This window comes from Nannospalax galili, unplaced genomic scaffold (assembly GCF_000622305.1).
Source record: "Nannospalax galili isolate Female #2095 unplaced genomic scaffold, S.galili_v1.0 scaffold185, whole genome shotgun sequence".
NCBI lineage: Eukaryota > Metazoa > Chordata > Mammalia > Rodentia > Spalacidae > Nannospalax > Nannospalax galili.
Window position 1 is genome coordinate 212,271 of NW_008355474.1, and position 23,277 is coordinate 235,547.

General features: G+C 43.6%; 1 protein-coding gene and 1 non-coding gene across 2 annotated transcripts; both read left to right on the forward strand.

Annotated features, from left to right (window-relative positions):
- The first annotated feature begins 9,449 nt into the window (after positions 1-9,449).
- LOC115067637 lies at positions 9,450-9,619 on the forward strand. Its single transcript, XR_003847018.1, has one exon. It is a non-coding gene; the product is annotated as a U1 spliceosomal RNA (small nuclear RNA).
- Positions 9,620-15,879: 6,260 nt separating this feature from the next.
- Positions 15,880-22,426, forward strand: Znf774 (zinc finger protein 774). The gene is made up of 4 exons (XM_008852769.3): positions 15,880-16,006; positions 17,420-17,542; positions 19,458-19,555; positions 21,096-22,426. The coding sequence occupies exons 2-4, from the start codon at positions 17,439-17,441 to the stop codon at positions 22,334-22,336; spliced, it is 1,443 nt and encodes a 480-aa protein (XP_008850991.1). The 5' UTR covers positions 15,880-16,006; positions 17,420-17,438; the 3' UTR covers positions 22,337-22,426.
- Positions 22,427-23,277: the final 851 nt, after the last annotated feature.

Sequence of the window (23,277 nt, forward strand, 5' to 3'; positions counted from 1 at the left end):
AAGTTCTGGTCCCTAGCTATGGTTCCTCTATAAGGTTGAAGAGGTATCATTCCTCTTCTTGAGGGACTGTAGGAGTCCATTTTTGCCCCAGAGTTTTCTAGAGTTAGGGTAGCTTGGCCCTGAGAGTTTAAAGTTATTTGAGCCTGTAGCTTTTCCAGAAAATCTCATCATAATAAAGACACACGGCACTCAGGGTGATATAGGAATTCATGAATCATTTTATTAATGAATTCATTTCATGAATCATCCTAGGTTATACTGCCTGTGCACCAAAAAAGGGTGACAGGCTCTGATACCTATGGCCTCCACAGTGGTAGTATGCTTTCATTACAGAGGAGCTATGGGCCATGTCACCACTGAATATGTAGCCCTCATGTCTCACATAGAGCAGCCTGGCCCCTACTGTCACTTAGATCATGGACTCCTGAGAACCAACAAAATGGAGCCTAGTCTGTCCTAGTCCTCCTCATAGAGCTCCATGGTGGCATCCTCTGGGACCCTATATTGTCTCTGCACAGGTTGGTATTACCCATGGATTACCTAGCCTCTCTCCTTTGATGGCCTATGTGAGCATTCTTGGGTCACTGAGAGCTCTCCTGGCAGCAGTAAGCATATTGATTCTGCCCCAACTTGGCCTCTGAACAGAGTTGCTTGCTTTTGCCTACTGACTTTTTTGTCAGCTTCCCTGTCAACTCTGGCCCTGATATGGTGGAACCATCCATTGGGGGTGCCCTGACCATTCCCCCAGTGCAGTGGTTAGCAAATCTACTTTTCTTTCCTTCATCTTTTGGTCTGCCTTGCATCTGGCTTCTCGTTCCCAATTAACAAAATCCTTTATGACTGCCTCTAGTAATTGGCTGGCATACATGCTAGTGAAGCCTTCTAACTTCTGTAATTTGAGCCAAATGTCTCCTTGGGCCTGACCAAGAAGAACCATGTTTACCATCTGCTGATTTTAAGCTGCCTCTGAGTCAAAGGAGGTGTAAAGGCAGGACACCACACACAGTCTCTCATAAAATTGCCAGTGCTCTCCTCCAGCCCCTGGAGTGAGTACCTCTGAGATCTTTTGTAATTTCATGGCCCTTTTTCCTCTTTATTTCCATGCCATTTATTAGGGCTTCTCTGTTGTGCTTAAGTCTTTGTCATTCTATTCCACCAGTAGGGTCCCAGTGGGGATCCTCCTCAGGGAAATGGGACTGGCATAATCTAAAGCATTGTTTATTTCAGCTGGGGCATGTTCCCCTAGCCACCTTGGAAGCTGCCTGGGTGATAGGATGCTTTTCCTCATTATTGAATAACATCAGTCCATGTGGAGTTGTAGGTTTGAATAATGGACTGCATTAAGTTAATCAGTGCCTGAGGTTTCTTTGTGAAAGGTGTGTGATTTTTCCAATTTAAGAGGTCAGTGGTAGAGAAGGACTGACAAATGAAGGTGCGTTGATGGGCCTCCCTGTACCTATCCTTTCTGGTTACAATAGAGGAACCCCCTAGTGGCACTTTGGAAGTTCCTCCAGTAGGAGATGTCTGCTGGACTCTTCCTGCTTTTCCCCATCAGAATGTAGAGAGTTAAAACCTGAGACTCTGGGGTGGCTCCTGGTGAGGGAGTTTTGGTGAACCGAGGGAGTCCTGGTGACCTGAGGGAATCTTGAGGGACCTTGGATAAGCATATTCAGGAGAGCAAACAGTCTCTAGTGAGGCATTGGCTAGGGTAGGGACAGGGATGACATCAGCATTGATAAGGCCGAGGCTCTGACTACAAGCTGGCACAGGTGGTACAGGTGGCAATAGGGGTGGGGGAAGGTATAAAGGCATATAAAGCAGGGGAACGTCCTCCAATTCCTAAGACAAAATGGACTTTTCAAGTTCTAGCCTACAATTTAAGGTGGCAGTTTCCTTAGCCAGAATGATCTGACAAATTTCCTCTAAGCAAGCCTGTAACCATGTGGGCAGGAAAGGACTATATCCTGTTAGCACATAATATAGGGAAATTGCTTGGGGTGCCCTGGGTCTCCCACAACAATCTTGAATACTTTATTATCTCCTTGTCCAGTGATCTTTCAGAAGGCCATCTCACCCCAAGCAATGACCAGTCTATTTCACAGGCTGGAGTTTTCCAGGAACCAGTTGAACATTTATTCTGTGTGCTACCCACTTCCTCCTTCTGGAAGACAAGAGTAACACACAAGAAGGGAAAGGAAGGGAACTTTCATTTCTCTCTCCAGTTGGTCTCCTCTTAGAGGTGCCTCTTAGCCCTGGCAGGACTATACAATGCCCAGTCAGGATCTCTCCAAAGAGAGCCTCCCTAAACCTTATGAAATTTGCCACAGACCCATGGATTGGGACTCAACATTCGCTTCAACCCTTGGTTGAGTCAGAACTCTCCTATTGTATGTCTTATACACACACACACACACACAGAGTTTCTAGCCCTTCATCCAGGGTTCAGTATCCTGAGAGGCCAGGGGAGCAAGCCAGTAAGCAGCATTTCTCTGTGGTCCTTCAGTTCCTGCTTCCAGGTTTCTGCCCTGAGTTCCTGCCCTGGCTTTCTTCAGTGATGAACTGTGATTGGGACGAGTAAGCCAAACAAACCCCTTCCTAAGTTGCTTTTGGTCAGTGTTTTATCACAAAAATAGAAAAGCAACTAATATGGAAATTCGAAAAACCATTTGGAACTTTGAACTAGAAAAGCCTTTTAGTGTTCAGAGTTTAGTGAGCTAGTCTGTGGGGACCTGGAAGATAGTGCTGAAAGAGATGTAGACAACAGAGCCCTGGCTTGTGAAGTTTCAAGGTAAGCAAAGACTATCAAGGTTGATTATGTGATATTTGTATTAAGAATTTGTGAAAGTGAAACCTTTTTTGTGCTTTAGTGGGACAACAGATGCCAGTTAGATGGAGCTGAAGAATCAGCTATGATTAATAGGAGATCTGCATTACTGAGGTAAATCGTCTTGAAAATAGTTCCACAGGATCAGCACACAGAAGCTGTGGCCCAGAGGGGGCTAAGGCTGCATCTTAAGCTAGAAGTGGGACTTGGTAATATGTGAGAGTCTCCCAGGTGGTAGTGGTTTTGGTGGCATGAAAGCTGCAGGACTGAAGGGATCATGGAGAGAATGTGAGGCTTGGCATCATGTGAAGCAGAAGGTGCAGCGTCAATTGCAGGGAAGACTCCAGGATATAATAGAGATGCCAGGACTGTGGGATGATCAGCAGGGACAGCAGCAGATGTGGAGTGGAGCCAGCCTGAGTCTACAAGACAAGTTGTACTTTTGCTGTAGATAGCAGAGCCTGAGAGGTGGAGGAGCCTGAGTCCTTTGGAGCCCAGAGGATCCTGAGTGAATCCCATCAGACATGGAGCTATTCACACATTTCAGTTTCAGTTTTGCTTTTGTATTAATTGTGCCCTGGTTCCTCCCTCTTGGAGTATGAAGCACTTAATTTGTTTTATTTTATAGAAGATCACAGTTAAGAGACTTTGGATTATTATTTTTTTAAAAATATTTTATTTATTATTTTTATGTGTATGAGTGTATTGCCTGCATGTACATGAGTGCATCCATGTCGTGCAATGCCCCAGAGGTCAGAAGAGGGCTTCGGATTCCCCTGGAACTGGAGTTAAGGATGGTTCATAGGCACCATGTAGGACTCAAACCCGGGTCCTCTACAAGAGCAGTCAGTGCTCTTAACCACTGAGCCATCTCTCCAGCCCCTTGGATTGTTTTTAAAAATATTTTATTTATCATCTTTATTTTATGTATTTGAGTGTATTGCCTGTGTGTATGTAAGTGTACCCATGCCATACAATGCTTGAGGAGAGGAGAGGCCATTAGATCCCCTGGAACTGGAGTTATAGACGGTTGTTAGCTGCCATGTGGGTGCTGGGAATCAAACCCAGGTCCTCTGCAAGAGCACCCAGTGCTCTTAATCACTAAGCTATCTCTCCAATCCTGAGACTTTGGATTATTTTAAAGAGACATCGAGCTTTTAAGGAATTGGAATTTTTAAGGACTGTGGTACTTTTAAAGCTGTACTATGTTTTATATTGTGATACTAATATTAACATGAAATCTTGGGGACAAGAAATGGAAAGGTTATGGTTTAATAGTGATGTGTTGTGTCAAATTGATAAGGGATCAGTTGTGCTGTATAGCTTTAGCTGTCAACTTGACACACCTGGGATGATGGAGCCTCAATTTGGAGTATTTCCTCTATGGGATCGGCCAGTGGACATATTTGTAAGCCATTTTCTTGAGCGTTTAGTGATGGGGGAGAGCCCAGTCCTTTGTGGATGGTGCCATCACTGAGCAGGTGGTTTTGGGTTGTATAAGAAAGCAGACTGAGCACAGGCCACAGGAGAAAGCCAGTAAGCAGCAGTCCTCCAGGGTCTGTGCTTTAGTTCCTGCCTCCAGGTTCTGGCCCTGGGTTCCTGCCCTGGCTTCCCTCCATGATGAACTGTAAACTGTAAGGTGAAAAAAACCCTTTTCTCTCCAACTTGGTTTTGATCAGTGTTTTATCACAGTAATAGAAAGTAACTAGGGAACTGTGGAACTGCATTTTTGTCTCTTTCCCATGACATTACTTAGGCAGTTCCAGGACTTTGAAGGTTGATCAGACCTTCCTTCCATTCATAGGAACAGGCTCAAAAAAACAAACAAAAAAATACTAATTTGAATCAAAACCAAATTGAACCGAACTCAGGTTCTTACCAGTCTGAATGAGTGAGCAATTCTCTGAACTGGTTCCTGTGCCCTCTGGGGCAGGCTGGGCATTGTGCTTCTGGAAGTCCACGCCCCCAGCACATGGGGAAGGTGAGTCTCAAGTAATTCCTTGGTGCTCCAGGGAAATTGGCACTCTAGCCACAAAGGAGGTGCAATTCACAGTTGGATCCCGGATAAGCACCTAGAAAATATAGTGGGCGCTCTAAACAGAAAATGGAATCCCAAGGATTTTATGCAGGAAGCAGTTTAAAGCAGAACTCTGAGCAAAGAAAAACAGCCCTTTATATCCTTTCACTTTCTTGTCTCCTATAGATAACAGTATACATTATGATTGGTATTTTAAAATACTGTAAGACAATACAAAATGGGTGGAATGTAAGGGGAAGGGGGAGACAGTGAGGGCTTAAACAGGAGACATGTAGAAATGTACAGACATACAGACACCATCCACTCATCACAGTGTCACAAAGACACAACATTGTCCTCCCAACATTACACAGACTCTACCTTTTCAGCCAAAATCTTGTGTAATGCTAACTTATTCCTCCAGGCCATTTTGCTAGTGAGACTAAGTTGTTCAGCTATTCCTTTGGCAGCATTCCAGATATAATTTGTTGATTGTAATAGATTGATGTGATAGGTATAGTTGATTCATTATAATAGATAGTTGATCCAGTCTATACTTTTATTAATAGTCTGCCAGCAAAACAAGACTGACTTAAAAGCAGCTGTTATTTGATTTCCAGCTTTGAATTCATTTGAGGATCACCCTGGTGCATCCCTTTGGCATCTATGTAAATATGGGGATCAAATGAACCTTCTGCAGTTAAGTGCTCCTGTTTCTCTCAAGAAGGGCCTTGAGACAGCTGAATTTGTCTAAATGTCATAATGAAAGGGATAGCCAATTGGACTAACATAAGTCCCACTCCAATTCACAAGTAAGATTTCAAACAGGGATCTGCCACAACATCACCAGATGTCTGCTTATGTGACCACCAAGGTCATCCCTCCAAAGACCAGCCTTCACTGAATCCAGTTACATTGCCCACTGGAGTTAATTGCTTCTCCCACTTGGAGAGGCAAAAGGTGAAACTACTCCCAGGAGATGGGAGCTCTGTGGTCCCCAGAGGTGGTCAATGCCTCATGTCTTTAATTGGGGGAAACAGTAGTGGCAAGGTATGGTAGGACTGACTGCCTCAGGCCTGTTGGTCTTGAAAGAGGGAAATTGTGCAATGATGCTGTTCCAGTTGGAAGACAGCGCCTAGGGAAGGGAATTATTTGAGTCTGTGGTAGGCCTGTCACACAGGCATAACAATCACTTTTGTTTTTTTATTTAAATATTTTATTTTTTATTTTTTATGTGTACGCATGTATTGCCTGCATGTAGGTAAGTGCACCGGAGTCATGCAAGGCCCAAGGAGGTCAGAAGAGGCTGTCAGATCCCCTGGGATTGTAGTTACAGACAGTTGTTAGCTGCCATGTGAGTGCTGGGATTCGAACCTGGGTCTTCTGCAAGAACAACCAGTGTTCTTAACTGCTGAGCCATCTCTCCAGCCCCAACAATCACTTTTGTTTAATGTGCAAACAGAATATTTAATTCATTCCAACCAGGCACTGACTTCTTCGTATCCCATCTCAACAGAGGTCTGTCTCAAATCTTTCATTTCTATAATCGTTTCCTTACCAGGATCATTCTTTGGAGGAAATGCTGGGTCAAAAAAGAGAAAAGAGAGATGGGGGATGAAAGCAGGAATGGTATCATTAGCAAACTGGATCTATGCCTAGGCTTAGCCCCGTGTTCTAATTCTAATCTAAAGATACCCAAAGAGTTGGTACTTAGTATGTCTGCTCCTAAACCACAGGTTCTAAAGATTGATGGTTTTTCCTTCACAGTCTTTAGGATCATCAATATTTAAAGACAGGATTTCAGTTCAGTGGCTGGCAACTGGGAGGTAGGGTGCCTTGAATAAGTTAGAACTTATTCTTTTCTATAATTTTTTATTTGAAAAAATATCTTTTTATTTTTATGTGATGAGTATTTTGCCGATGTGTCTGTAAGCACACCACATGCATACAATGTGGAAGCTAGAAGTGAGTGTCAGATCCCCTAGAACTTCAGTTATGAACAGTTACTAGCCATCATGTGGATGCTTGGAACTGAACCCAGGTCCTCTGCAAGCGCAGTCAGTGCTCTTAATCGTTGAGCCATCTCTCTAGCCCCGACACTCTGATTTTTCATTAAAATGCATGAGAGGAATTATCTTATCTTCCTTTCTCCATTCTGGGCATTCCCTCTTAAAGTGTTCTATGGTTCACCATTCTGAAACATTTGTTTCCTCTGCTTCCTCTTGTTATTTCTCACTCCCTTGCCATCTGGGGTGGACCCCTTGGGATATTCAGGATTGCTGGGACCCAGAGCCTTGTCCCCGTCCTTGAGGCATTTACCCCTAGGTAGAGAGCATGATTTTAGCTTTTTTTCCCTCCCTGGAATCCTCATCCCCTAGTGCACTTCTTGTGAACCTGGTTGCAGACATAAGGTCTTTGTAAATCCTGCCTGATTTTCTGAATTCTTCAGAAAAATGCAGTCTCTCCTTTTCTTCCTCATATCTCTTTCATAAAAAAAGCGTGCCTTTCCTCAATGCCCCAGCATCTTGTATTTTCTTTACTTTTTCTGTAAAGTTTCTTTCTCCCTGCCATGTGGTGACTAGTCCACTTGTCTGGGCCCCATGCAGGCTCCAAACCTGCATATTTCATGGCTTTTGTTTCCTTCTCCCCCCTCCATTCTCCTCCTCAAGGCAACTGCCAAGATTGCCAGCTTGCCTGCCCTGAGGATTTTTCTTTAAATTCTAATAAAATTGTTCTAAAGCTTCTGTTTGCATCCATTCTTAAATTCTCTTATGAATGAGACTAAGGCTGTTTTTCCTCTGTATCACTTTTTACATTGATTACATTGTCTCTTAGAGTTTAGTGGCAGGTGGATATGCTCATTTGAACTAGAAATGTCTTACATAAGCTCAAGTATTTGAACACTGTTGCCAGTTGGTGGTGTTGTTTCAGGAGGTCCTGGAGTCTTTAGGAGGTGGAGCCTTGCTCAAGGAAGTACATCACTGGGCATGGACTTTGAGAATTCATGGCCTTACCTCACTTCCAGTTGGCTTTCTCTGCTTTGTGTTTGTGGTTGAAGATGTGAGTAGTTATCAGCTGCCAATAATTCTTTGACTAAGATTGGGGCATCCTGCCCATTTCCACAGTTCTATGCTGGGTTTTTGTCTGCTTGAGTTTGCATGGGTCTTGTGCATGTTGACACCATTGTTGTAGGTTCATATGAGAAGGGTTCCAGGAGCCTGTAGCACTATTTCCTTATGGTCATGCACCTGGCTCTTATAATCTTTCCACCCATCTTCCACAATGGTCCCTGAGCCCTGAGTGAGTGGATTTTAATGTAGGAGTCCTATCCAAGGACCCACACTCTGTAGACTCTTATTCTCTACATTTTGGCCATTTGTGACCTTTTGTGTTCCTGGCCCTGTGTTGCCTGAAGGAGCTTCATTGATGAGAATTGAAAGATTCATTAGTGTTCTCTTCATCCCTTGTTCTATGTTCTGTGAGCCTTAGGTATAGAGGTTGTATTGTAGTTGTGCCACTTAGGCCTGGGAAATTCACAATCTCTGTGTATGACCACTTGTGGAACTCTGTAATAATCTCTGTCTGTGGAAAAAGAAGTTTCTTTGATGGGTGGTGACTGGGATACTTGTCTGTAGATTTTAGGATCCACATTTTGCACATAGTAGAAAATTACATTTGTCTAGGGATGTGACAGCTTTGGGGTAGTCTGTAAGAGCTATGACCTCCCCAGCTATGTGTATTTGGCTAGGTTTACAGTATCACACATGAGTTTCCTCCCACTGAGTGGGCTTTAAGTCCAATTAGGTAGCTGTTGATTACCCCCAAGATAAAAGTGCCACTACTATACCAATGTTGTTTGCTGTGCTGGTCATTGGTGTACTTATTAGGCCTTGAAGCTGGAGTTGGACCATGGATTGATGTTCTCCCTTATCAGCTTGCATAGTGTTCTCCAAAGCTATGAGAGCTAGCCTTCAGGGGAGGTGACTTCCAGGTCTATTCGAGCTCCATTGTTCCAAATTCTGAGTCCAAAGTATGTCCTTTCTTCAGCAATAGGATCTTACTTTCAAGTTCTGGGAGGTCATCAAGGGCTGTGGCAATAGCCTGTGTAATTTGTGGAGTCTCTTGGACCACCCTGGCTAACAACCCAAAGGAAGGTTTCTCCCGTCTGGCACTGCTTCTTGTTATATAGCCTTCAGCTCTACACATATGAACTCATGTAGAGATAGTGTATGTATAACTTTTCAGTAGGTTTTTGGACTAATTTGATTCCCTCTGGTTTTTTATGCTAGCTAGGCATTATTTATCTCTCCTCTCTCTCTCTCCCTCTCTAATCCTCCCTCCCCACCTCCCTATTTAAAGTGTTCCCACTTTCCCCATTTCTCCCTTGATAATTCCTGTCTGCTACGGTCCTACCTCTCCTGAGCTACTTCTTCCCATTTATCCCCATAGTTCCTTGTATAACTACCCATTTAACTATGCCCATTTTACACATTTCTCCCTTAGTAACACCTGTATTCTTGTAACTGACCAATTAATTCACTTGTTGGGCATCATTCTCTGTTTGGTGCTTCTTAGAAATAGGCAGGTTAGTACAAAACCCCAAAGGGCATACTTACTTGGTAGGGGAGATACCAAGATCATGAATATGGTTTGCCCAGGGTGAGGCTTATTCACTGCATTATGGATGTGCTGACCCCAGCAATTTCCCCAAATATGAGAAACCCTTGACTGCATGATTTGTGGTGGTGGTGGGGGTACTATGTTCACTCTCTCCCATTTAAAATAAATAAATAGCTCTGTCCTGGTTTGTTTCTTCGTTGCTGTGACAAAATACTCTGACCAATACCAGCTTGAGGAGGAAAGGATTTATTTGTCTTACATCTCCCAGGTCACAGTTCATCAGGGAGCCCAAGGTAGGAACTCAGGGCAGGAACCTGGAGGCAGGAGCTGGAGCACAGGCCATGGAGGAACGCTGCTTTCTGGCTTGCTCTCCTGGCCCCTGCTCAACCTGCTTTCTTATGCAACATAGGCCCACCTGCCCAGGGTGGCACCACCCACAGTGGGCTGGACCCTCCCACATCACTCATCAAGAAGATACCCCTCAGACATGGCCACAGGCCAGTCCAATAGAGGCAATTCCCCGATTGAGGCTCCCTCAACCCAGGTGTGTAAGTTGACACTAAAGCTTTCCAGCACAAGCCCTGACTGGTAAAGGGCTGCCAGAAAGCCATATGGCATCACTAAGAAAACCTTGAGAACTGCTGCACACTTGCTTCATGGTAGAGACATGTCTCACTCATGCTCATTTAACTACCAGGAAGACCCAATCTCCAAGGAGTACTGTGCTATCCCCACAGCATTTCCTACCTTGACCTCTGCAAGGGGCCACTTGGGCCACTCCATGTGTTGCCAAGAAACCTTCACAGTCCTGGGTCTCCTCACCATTCCACAGAATCATTAAAAATGGGGAACCCAGGGACCATTGCAAAAATGCTGTGGATGTGTCTCCCTGAGCAGGGATTCTGGGTGCTCCCTTGGTTGTGATAAAATCCTGGGATGAGCCCCTAAGTTGTTAAAGATAAAATCTGGGTTGCAAATCAAGAACTATTTACTTCTGCTCTGAAAGGCTGTGATGATTTGAATGAGAATGCCTCCCCCATAGGCTCCAAGTATTCGGACATTTTGTCCCCTGTTGGTGGCGCTGTTTTGGGAGGTCTTAAAGGTGTGGCTGTGCTGGAGGAAGCATGTCACTGGGGGCAGGCTTAGAGAGTTATTATTATTATTTTTTTTTGGTCTTTTTGAGAGGGTCTCCCAGTAGCCCCAGCTAGCATGGAACTCACTATGTAGACCAGACCCGCCTCTGCCTCCTGAGTGCTGGGATTAAAGGCATGCGCCATCAAGCCCAGCAGGCTTAGAGAGTTCTTAAGCCTTACCAGATCTTGAGTTGCTCTCTTGCTTCCTGTGCCTGATTGAAGATGTAGAGCCTAGCTTCCACTCCTCCTCCAGTCCACCTCTGCGGCCATACCTCACCTCCATGATGGACTCCTGTCCTTTTTGAACCGTAAACTCAAATAAACTCTTCCTTCTATAAATTGCTTTGGTCAGTATTTCTTTCATAGCAACAGAAAAGTAACTAATATAGGTGCATAGCTACCAAAACCTGGACAGCAAGCACACTGCACAGAAAAATGGATACTCTTAACACGAGTACATATCTTTTCCCCATTGACTGGGGTCTGACCTGACAGTTTTTCAAGGTTTGTTCATTTTAAATGAATCAGGTACAAAGGAAATGAAAGAAAGGGGGAAGGGTCGAACAGCTATGGACCATCAATTTCTGGGAATGTAGCAGGGCCTTTGCATAAACAAAAGTTTTATATGGCAGGGGAGATTACAAAAGAGCATTATAGAGGCTGGAGAAATACTGCAACAGGCAAGAGCACTTGCTGCTCTTATAGGAGACCTGGGTTACAGACAATTGTGAACTGCCATGTGGATGTCTATAACTCTAGTTCCAGGGAATCCAACACCCTCCCCTGGCCTCCATGGGCACCAGGCACGCCTGTGATACACATATATACATGCAAGTAAAACACTCATACATGATATAAAATAAATAAATCCTTAAAAAAAAAACAAAATAAAAATACTATTACAAAAGTTACATCTCTGTGATCATTCTTTTGTTAGAACAGATTTGAATTCCTTGTTATTTTACTCAATACTAGGCAAGTACTTTACCACTGAGCTATATTCCCAAACCCTAGGCTTCTTTTTTAAAATATTTTATTGATTATTTTTATTTTATGTGTATGTGTGTATTGCCTTCATGTAGGTAAGTGCACCCGTGTAGTGCAATGCCTGTGGAGGACAGCAGAGACTGTTAGATCCCCTGGAACTGGAGTTACAGACAGTTGTTAGCTGGGATTCAAACCTGGGTCTTCTGCAAGAAAAACCAGTGTTCTTAACCGCTGAACCATCTCTCCAGCCCCCCCCATTTTAAAAGATTTGTTTATTTATTTATTTACTTATTAATTTTTATTTGAGACAGGGTCTCCCTGTCACCCCAGCTGGCCTAGAACTAACTCACTATGTAGATCAGGCTGGCCTCTTATCTCACAAGATTCACTTGCTTCTGCCTCCCAAATGGTGGGATTAAAGGCATGTGTCCCTGTGCCTGACTTATTTATTTTAAATTATGTGTATATATGTGTCTGTGTGTGGGTAGGTGCCCAGGGAGGCCAGAGGCATCAGATCCCCCTGAAACTGGAGTTACAGGCAGTTGTAAGATGCCCAATGAGAGTGCTGGGAATTGACCTTGGGTCTTTTGGGAGAACAGGAAGCACTTCTAACCACTAAGCACTCTCTCTAGTCTCTAGATTTCTTGATATCTAGAAAAGAGAGAAAAGATCCTTAATTTGGCTGGGTCACAGTGCTGGAAGTTTTTTTTTTTTTCAGCTATGATCTCAAATGTAACCAGGGCTAACGTAGAACCTCCATTGCCTTCCAACTGACCACCATGCCCAACTTCCTTTTCCTTTTTTTTTTTTTTCCAGACATGGTTTCACTTGGCAGTCCAAGCTGGCCTCAAACTCATTATGTAGCCAAAGTTAACCTTGAACTCAAAGCAATCCTCCTCCTTTGGCCTTCTAGTTTTGAGAAAGTGGGGTGCTCCATTACTCTGGGTTAGATGCATTCCACTATTAAAATAGGTCAGGAGCTAGAGAGATGGCTCAGTGGATAGACACTTGCCACAACCTGGGTGTGATGGCACATGCCTTTAATCCCAGTGCTTGGGAGGCAGAGGCAGGTGGATCTTTCTGAGTTTGAAGCCAGTCTGGTCTACATAGTGAGTTTCAGGCCAGCTGGGGCTACAGGGAGACCCTATGTCAAAAAGACCAAAAAAAAATAGAAGATACTTGTCACCAAGTTTGACAACCTCAGTTCCATCCCTCAGACCCACATGGCAGAAGGAGAGAATTACTTTCTGCAAGTTGTCCTCTGATGTTCATAATTGTGCCTCTACACACACATACAAACACACACACACACATGCACAAATAAATAATGTAATAAAAACCATGTAAAATAGGTCAGGAAACTTGTTCTGAATTGGTAGAGAAGGGGCTGGTGATGATAGGAACCCCAGAGAGGTTGAAAGAGAAGCCAAACTAAATGAATTTGTAGATTACTTCATTATTGTTGTTGCTTTTCTAACTAGGTAAAAGTGTCACACAAGGATACTAAGGTTTTAAAACAAGATTAACTATTATTAACAAATTGTTTTCTGAGGAATTTGAATTCCTGCCATACATGTTATAGGACAGAGTTCGTAAAAAATCACCAACACCACTTTAAGAAAGGTAGCAAGGTAAATTTTAATTTTCGGCCGGCTGGGCTATCTCGGGAGTAGAAGCAGCCCTGATGATTGTTAAGTCAGAGTTTTTATAGGATTACAGAATTATTATTAAAACAGGACATTTGTGAACCAATCAAGTTTGTACAACATAGCAGAGTTTTGATTCTATTAATTAACAACCAATCATTGTACAGACAAGTGATACAGTCATATAACTTGGCACTCAACTTTGTGACATTAAAAACTAGCCAACTGCTTTAGCCATAACAAGTAAAATAAGACAGTCAAGGTAAATAACTTTTAGGTGGTCATACAATAACAGGATAACAAGGGTGGTCTTGTGCCCTGTGTCAGGGCGACCCAAGACAGCAAGCAGGTTACAGAAGCGAAAATAAGCTGGTTAGTAAAAATATAATATCTGGAATTAGCACATTCCATGATTCATGGTGAGGGCAATTTTCCAAGGCCCAAGGTTGCCCCCCTTTTCCTTTCGGTGTGGAGCAAAGTTGCTGCTGAAATGGCTCTGAACAAAATGGAGTAACTTAGGGAAGTTTGCTGAGCCAGTTCAATACAGAGTATCACAGATCTGTCACACAGCTCTCAGGCACACCATGCTTGAATGGAACATATAGCACCAAGGTTACTTTCTTCTTCCCAGTTTCTCCATATGCTTCCAAAGCAACAGCAGCATCTATGGATGTTGAGCACACCTCCCCCACTCAGTCTGCTTCTTTCATAAGCTCATTTCTACTCTCCATGAAGTTCTTTAAGTACCTCTCCCTTCCTCTATTTTCTCCCTTCTGCCAAGCTCTTAAGCATTCAACCCCTACCATGTCAAATGCATACTGGTTTTACTCCTCTATCACTGCACTTATCACGAGATCAAATGTTCCCTCCCCTTCATCCTCCCCACACCTAATAATGGTGCTGTGGTAAAATGCTGAGAGAACAAAACAGAAGTAGAAGAAACAGAAGCTGGAGAGAGGGGAGGGGCAAGAATAACCACCAGCCAGATTCTACGATTTCATAATCTCCACTCCCTACTCTCAGCCAATGGATCAAAAATATCCCTGATGACAAAATTCTAAAATGACTATGGAGGAGCCTGCAGATGCCTTCAGTTCTCTAGATACTGAACTATGTTCCAGTTACCTGAGGCCTGGAAATCCCTGTATCTTGGGTGTTCCTTTTGTTCATTGTTTCCAGTGAGGTTTCCATTTTCCTTCTTTCTTTTTTAAATATTTTATTATTTTTATTTTATTTTATGTGTATGAGTGTATTCCCTGCATGTATGTAAGTGCACCCATGTAGGGCAGAACTTGAGGAGGTCAGAGAGGATGTTGGATCCCCTGGAACTGGAGTTACAGATGGTTGTAAGCCACCATGTGGGTGCTGGGAACTGAACCTGGGTCCGCCAGAAGAGCAGCCAGTGTACTCTTAACCACTGAGTCATATCTCCAGTTCTCCCCTACCCACACTTTTTTTTTTTTTAATGGAAACAGGGTATCAGGTAGCCCAGGCTGATCATTAAAACCCAACTTCCACCTCTTACTCTAGAGTGTCAGAATTACAGCTATGTGTCAATGCACACCCAAATCCATTTTTCTCACTTTCATCCAAAAATACACTTGGTAGCTGAAACTAGCATTTATTTGGTGTTAAAGTGGATAGAATCCCAGCCTTTAATGATACAAGGTTATCTTGCAGACATCTTTTTAAATGGTGGACTTACTATCAAAGATGTCTTTCATGAAAGTCCCTCGACTAGTAAGCATTATATGGTCCTTTACAGTAAATACTTTTGTTTTAATGGCACTGAACCAAGAAACAAGGTAGAACAGGTGTGCCTCTTTGGCAGCCTGCCCAAAGCGCTCACTACCTCTCACAAGAGACTCAGGGACCCTCCCTCCCCAGTTTGGAACCCAACACAAGGTTTCCCAGCATATTTGGCTTCCTCTCCTGATTCTTCTATTAACAGGTGTTTTAAACAATGGAAGGGGGATATGCCTAGGGGTTTGATGCTAATGGAAGGAAACACATCTGTTTTTCTACTCATGGCTTGTGCTGGGAGTTTGAGTTGGCTTGGAACCCAGCTGGATTACAGACAACCTTTCAGGCTCTGACAAGCAGGTGTGTGGCAAAGGACTTGGCAAAAAGGACTAGTTTGGGAGTGGTGACGTTCCAGAGCACCGAGGCTGCACAGTGGGTACCAGATTGCTCCACAGTAGCACCGAGAGGCCAAGAGGTTCACAACTACAGATCCTACTCTAGAGGTACAGCATTTAGATATGACTCTCATCCTCTCATAAGATTTCTGCCATAAGATAGCTGGAGAATAGCACTTGTCACCACTTGGCTCGTTCTCTGGCTCTATGTCAATCTCTGTCTCTGTCTCTCTCGTTTCCGTTTTTGAGACAAGGTCTCATTGTAAGCCTAGACAAGCCATCTTTTTTCTTTCCTTTTTTTCCCTGTGCAGACCTCACATACTCAGTTATATCCCCAACTCCCAGCCTCTTAGAACTTACAAGACGTTGTGGCCCTTGAAATCTAGTTGAGAACTACACTTCCCGGGAAGCTTTGCGGTGACTGACAGCCAAAGTATCCAATAGACCTGGAAATCTTCTAGCCGTGATAACTAAGGAGCCAATAGAAAGAGGCCAGGGGAGGCGTTTTCCGGCTGCTGGCTATCACACCTGTGTCCCCCAGCAGGATCAAGAATCCCAGGAGCTTTCAGACTCAGCGGCTTGGCGCTGAAGGACTGCACTGCCTGCTGCCTGCTCCATCCTCAGCCAGGCCTTTGGGGGCGGTGAGTGACCCGGGGAGGCGGCTGCCGGCTTGCGGCTGAGGGGCGTGGAGCCGGCTCGCCCGCTCCCCAGCGAGGTGTCTGCGGGTAGCCGTCGCACTGGGTGCCCCCGTGTCTCGAGGAGATGCGGTTTCTGCAAGTGTCGGGATAGTTCATCCTCTTACTCCGTTTTCTGGTTCCTCGGTGCTGCACCCCCCCCCCCACGCCAGCTTTGGCTGGTCTTTGTGACCTTCTGACCGCTGCACTCTATTAAGGCCTGGAGCGCGGTGGGGAAGGACCAGTGTCGCCCCACCGGTGCGGTCATGCTCCTATTAATAAATCCAGTACACAGACGCGTGCTTCTCACAATGGCACTTAGTCACAGCACCTTGGCGCCATAGGGCCTTTAGGGTCACTTGTACAGAGCGAAGGAGTTTCTATAAACATGGCTGATAATGCTGGTAATTCTCTTCCCCTCAATTGCACTATCTCCTGCAAGTGGCTTCTGTTTTGAAATGAAGATAGAAAAATTTACCTTCTTGATGATGGTTTTTATTAAGGTTTATTCTGGTTTGGGTCCCGGTCACCGTTCCCCGTTCCCCGTACCCCGCCCCGCCCCTTCCTAGGGGAAGGGGGATACAGGGTCTCACGTTTCTCAGCTGTGTAGCTGAGGATGACCTTGAACGTCTGATCCTCCTGCCTCCACCTCCCAGTGTTGGGATTGCAGGCATCCACCACCACACACCACCACGGACTTGTATGTAGGGATCTAACCTAGAGCTTCACGCATGCTAGGCAAGCACTTTACCAACTGAGTTAATTCCCCAGCCCCTGTTTGTAGAGGTTTTAATCCAGAGAGACGAAATGTGTTTCTATGGCTTGATTTGAGTTTTTTTGTGATTTTTGTTTTTAAGTCAGTACTTTATAAATGATCAATAGCTATGTCAGTAAATACATAAAATGTTTATGTGTATTGAAGTAGTAAACGAGCTTTGATTGATGGCACAAAAGATGGGAAAGACTAAAAACCTGTTCATCCCAATTTGCTTCTTCTTCCACTGCAATGGATTCTCTTTTTTTTAGCAGATGATTTAGTCAGCTGGCTAACTTCATTTGTTTCTACTGGAACCTTTTATTTATGTAGTCCATCATGGATACCATTTTCCCCTCAGAAAAACTAATGTATCCAAAAGATAAATCCATAGATGTGTGTAGGAGGCCTAGGCCTCTCTTAGTGAAGGGCATATTGGCCAAGAGCAGGATTGTGTGAAAATAGAATTAAAAAAAGCAACCCTTCTGTGGTTGACATAATTTACTTCAGGTCTATTCTAGACAGGGGAAGTTTTGTTTGGGGTCCTGATAGATGTCTTTTTGTCGTCAAACAATAAAAAGAATACTTAGGGATCTATTGATGTACATTGAGGTCTCTTGCTTTAGGAAGTGATGCCTCTCAGTGATGTGGCTGGGGACTTCAAGGAAGAGTGGGTTACCTGGACACTATTTAGAGAATCCTCTCCAAAGATGTTCTTCAGCACAGTTGGAAGAATGGACTCTCAAAGGGTAAGGATGCTTGTCTCCTTTAGATTTAACACTGAAGTATTGTGAAGGGACCCATGTCTGAATGGTCTTTAAGGACATTAGTTGGGTTTTTTTTGTTGTTGTTTTGTTTCGTTTTGGTCTTTTTGAGAAAGAATCTCCCTGTAACCCACTATATAGACAGGCTGGCCTTGAACTCACAGACTTCTGTCTGCCTTTGCCTCCCAAGTGCTGGACATTAGTTTCTTAGAGCTTGCCTTTCTGAGAGAGGAAGAATGGCTCCCCACAGGTGTCTTTGGTATTTATGATCTTCCTATCTCACCACAATCCTTTGATATAACATACTGTTATGCCTTCTTTCCAGCTATGAACAAACTCAGAAGTGGCAGTGGTGGAAGACCAGCCCTTGTCTTTGTGGAAAAGAGAGGGCTGTCCCCATTGTGTTGTTACCTATCTCTTTAAAACAGACCTGGGCATAGTGATTTACACCTGTAATCCTAGTACTCAAGAGGTGGTGGCATGGGGATCAGGAGTTCAAGGCTATCCTTGGCCAGTATCTTGAGCTACCTGAGTCACTGTCTCAAAAATAAAAAACAACGGCAAACAAAAACCAGAAGAAGATGTAGTGGCCCATGTCTACAATGCCAGAGGCATGCAATAGATGAGAGGATTACCTCAAGTTTGAGGCCACCTTGGCTACATATTAAGTTCCAGGGTGGCCTGGCCTATAGGGTAAGACCCTGTGACAAAAAAAACAAAAACAAAAATGAAATAAGGGGCTAAGGATATAGTTTAGTTGGCGGAGTGCTTGTCTAGCATCCAGAAAGCCCTGATCCAGTCACCAGTACTGCCTAAATTCAGGTATAGGGGCACATGCCTGCAATCCTAGGACTCTAGAGGTGAAAGCAGGTGGATAAGATGTTCAAGATCATCCTCAGTTATGATAGTTCACAATCAACCTGGGCCAAATGAACCTGTCTCAGCAAACAAAGCAAAACAAAGCAGCCACTTCCAGCATTCTTTCTAAAATACCACACATACACTCTGGAGGCCGAGGCAGGCAGATCAAAAGTTTTGCGGCTACCTTAGCCTACATAGGGAGACTCTGTCCCACAAATGAAACATAAACACACACACACACACACACACACACACACATACTATGGGGATTATATTATACATTCAGTTGTACAACCTACTTTGTTTGAGACAGGGTCTCCCTGTAGCCCCAGCTGGCCTGGAACTTACTATGTAGACCAGGCTAGAACTGAACTTACAGTGATCTGTCTGCTTCTGCCTCCCAAGTGCTGGGATTAAAGGCATGCACCACCTTGCCAGACTGTACAACCTACGTTCTTATACATTGTATCATGAATATATTTCAACAGTGACACTTTCTATTCATTACTTAAAATAACCAACAGTATTTTGTTAGACTAGAATATTGTTTTGTTGTTTAAAATAGAATGTTTGATTGAACTATTTATTTGACTATCTATCATCTATCTATCATTTATCTATCATCTATCTATCTATCTATCTATCTATCTATCTATCTATCTATCTATCTATCTATCTCTCTGTCTTCTGTCTGATAAAGGATCTCATGTAGCCTAGACTGGCTACTTGATATGTAGTCAAGGATGGCTTTGAACTCTTGATCTTACTTCTTCTACCTTCCAAGTGGGTCTATAGCCCACACCATGTCAAGTTGTTTTTTTATGAGAAGAAAAGGGCTGCTCACCCCTAGGCACCTGAAGTAATCACCCTGGTTTAGTATTTTACCATGGTTGTACCTTTAATGAGCCCAAACACCCCATAGCCATCCCTCTGTATTTTTTTTCTACCTAGTGAAAGAGAAGGCCTTAGGTTTTGGTCAGACCTGTGTGATTAGCTCAGATTTACATCTTGCGTTTCCCTTCCTATGTTGGACTTCTAGACCAAATGTAATCTCCCAGCTGAAAGAGAGAAAAGTGCCATGGGTTGTACCACTGGAAAACTTTGAGACCAGGATGCTCATAAGGGAAAGTTCGACAGGTGAGTTGTGAGTGCTGCAGTGCAAAGAAACTATAGCCTCAGTCCTTGCCTTTTTTTTTTTTTTTTTTTTTTTTTTTTTTTTTAGAGAAGGAGTTTCACTATGTAGCCTTGGCTGGCCTGAAACTTACTATATAGACCAGGCTGGCCTCAAACTCACTGAGATCTGCCTACCTCTTCCTCCTGAGAACCAGAACTAAAGGCCTGTAGTCCCTCAGCTTAGCCCTCATTTAGATGAAGAATTTGGAATTCTGACAGATTTTTTTTTTTTTAATAAGAAAGAAAACATGCAAAAGGTGTGACAGGCACAAGTTATGTATTTTAGACTTGGGCTCTAGACTTTTGTTCTTTAAAAGAATTTTTTAACATTGCATTTATATTAGTGGGCAGGATACATGGAGTTGGTTCTTTCCTTCCACTATGTGGATTCTGGGGATTGAACTCAGGTCTTCAGGTCAGATGGCAAGTGCCCTTACCTGCTGCACTCACATACATGCAGGCAATACACTCATACACATAAATTAAAAATAACAAATATTTTAAAAAATATTTTATTTTTAATTTATGTGTATTTAAAAAATATTTTATTTTTTTACTTTTATGTGTATGAGTGTTTTGCCTGCATTCATGTAAGTGTGCCCATGTCCTGCATTGCTCATAGAGGCCAGAAGAGGGCATCAGATCCCCCAGAACTGGAGTTATAGATGGTTATTAGCCACCATGTGGATGCTGGGACCCTAACCTGGGTTCTCTGCAAAATCAGCTGGTGCTCTTAACTGCTGAGCCATCTCTCCAGCCCCTCTGTTCTTTTTAATTTTAGTATTTTATTTATGTATATGAGTGTTTTGCCTGCATGATGTTAAGTGCATACAGTGTCCATGGAAACCAGAAGAGGGCATCAGATGCTCTGGAACTAGAATTACAGATGGTTGTGAACCATCATGTGGGTGCTGGGAACCAAACCCAGGTCCTCTGCAAGAGCAACCAGTGCTTTTTACCACTGAGCCATCTCTCCAGTGCCTAGACTTTTATGCTTATAGAAGTTTACATTTCACTTCTTGAACAGTCAGTCAGGAACTACCTGAATAAAGTCTTGATTTTGAGTAAGCATTTCTTTTCTGTTTAGACTAACATTTTTTTAAAGGAGTTTCCTAATTTTGATGATATGGATAACATACATTGCAGAACTAGGAATCAAACCTAGGGCCTTACCCTTGGTAGGAAAGTCCTTTATCACTGAGCCACACCCCCCAGTTCTCAACAAACTTTTCAAAAAATGAAAGGCAAACTGAGTGTGGTGGTTCACACCTTTAATCCCAGCACTTGGGAGGCTGAGGCAGGCAGATCTTTGTGAGATTAAGGCTAGCCTGGTCTTCATAAGGAGTTCTAGGCCAGCCAGGGCTACAGGGAGACCCAATCTCAAAAAAAAAGGTGAAAATCAGAATGGTCAAATTAAGTATCATCTTACCAAAAACAGAAGTTTGAGTCATTCTTGCTGTTTAATGGTGTTCTTTTCTGATCATTTTGTGTGTTACTTTTTCAGACTTTGCACATCAGGTGGCAAAACTCAGCCAGGACATTTCTGAGACAGCAGAACAATATGAAACATCTTCAAAAAGGACCAATCAAAATGTTTCTTATACTTCTAATTGGGGGGAAAACTGGAAGAGGGCCTTTGAGTTAGAAGGGCAACATGGAACTTTTGTAGGAGATGGGGAGCAGAAGCACTTTGCACAGGAAAGAGATTTAAATAAGCTCCTACATGGATATGTAGGAAAGAAGCCTGTGTGTGCCGAATGTGGGAAAAGCTTTAACCAGAGTTCTTATCTCAGAAGACACCTAAGAACCCATACTGGTGAGAGACCTTATAAATGCATGGAGTGTGGGAAAGGCTTCAAACAGAGTTCAGACCTTGTCACTCATCAAAGAACACATACTGGAGAGAAGCCCTACCAATGCAGTGGATGTGAGAAAAAATTCAGTGACAGTTCAACTCTCATAAAGCATCAGAGAACCCACACGGGTGAGAGACCTTATGAGTGCTCAGAATGTGGGAAGACTTTTGGGCGGAGGCCACACCTTATAATGCACCAAAGAACCCACACAGGAGAGAAGCCCTACACGTGCCTCAAATGTCATAAAAGCTTTAGTCGAAGCTCAAATTTCATCACCCACCAGAGGATCCACACGGGGGTGAAACCTTACAGGTGTAACCATTGCGGGGACAGTTTTAGCCAGAGCTCAGACTTGATTAAGCACCAGCGAACCCACACAGGAGAACGACCTTTTCAATGCCCAGAGTGCAGGAAGGGCTTCAGAGATAGTTCTCATTTTGTAGCTCACATGAGTACTCACTCAGGAGAAAGACCTTTCAGTTGTCCCAGCTGCCACAAAAGTTTCAGTCAGAGTGCACATCTGGTCACTCATCAAAGGACACACACAGGCGAGAGACCTTTCAAGTGCAATGACTGTGGAAAAGGATTTGCTGACAGCTCTGCCCTTATTAAACACCAACGAATCCACACAGGAGAAAGACCCTACAAATGCAGTGAGTGTGGGAAGAGCTTCAGCCAGAGCTCCCACTTCACAACCCATCAACGCATCCATGTAGGAGACAGACCCTATCAGTGTCCCGAGTGTGGCAAGACCTTCAACCAGCATTCCCATTTTCTCACACACCAGAGAACACATACAGGAGAAAAACCTTTTCACTGTAGTAAATGTGACAAGAGTTTCCGGCAGAAAGCACATCTTTTATGCCATCAAAACACCCATTTGGTTTAGGAAATGGTCTTTAGTGGTTCCACTGCTCCCTTTCCAAATTTCCGTTGCTATTGTTCTCTATTACCCCAAATAGAGAAAACCTGAGCATTGGTGGCTTGCTGGGCCCTCATCTGTCCTCTCTTTTCTTTACTATGTTTGTAGTGAACAAGACAACTTCAGGGTCCAAATAATGTTCTAAATACAAAAGACATTCCTTCAGTATGTGTAGCTCACTCTTAGGGAAATAGGAGTTTGATGACTGATGCCTGGATACCAAACAGGAGGTGAGAGAAATGTGGCCAAGAGATTGCACATAAACCGTCTGAATGGTGCTGGTGCAGAGTAGGTGCTCAATATTAATGATTAATAATTTAGGGCTGGCCACTGTGGTAGTGTACCCCTGTAATCCCAGCACTTGAGAACTGGAGGCAGGAAGATCAGGAGTTCTTCATTCTAAGCTACATAGTGGGTTCAAGGCACCCTAGCCTATGTGAGACTCAAAAAAAAACCAAAAACCACACACATATACGTATATATATATGACTTTGAACATGCTAAGCATATATGAGTGTACATATGTATGTGACTTAAATGTGTTCAAGGTTATGGGTTTGATTCCCAGCACTGCAAAAAAAAATTTTTAATTTAAAATTGTGTAGCACAAAACCATGATCTCAACTACTCAGGCGGCTGAAGCATGAGGATCACAAGTTCTAGAACTGCCCAGATAAGTTAATGTGACTGTCTAAAAAACATTTTAAAAACAGCAGAGAGTGGGGCATGATGGCACTAGTGAGAGCTTCACAGTGAGACCCTGTTTCAAAGCAGAAGACATGGGGCTGGAGAGATGGCTCAACCTTTAAAAACACTGCTTTTGCAGAGGACACAGTTTCAGTTCTCAGCACCCACATGGCAGCTAACACCCAACTGTAACTCCAGTTCCAGGGGATCCAGAGCCCTCT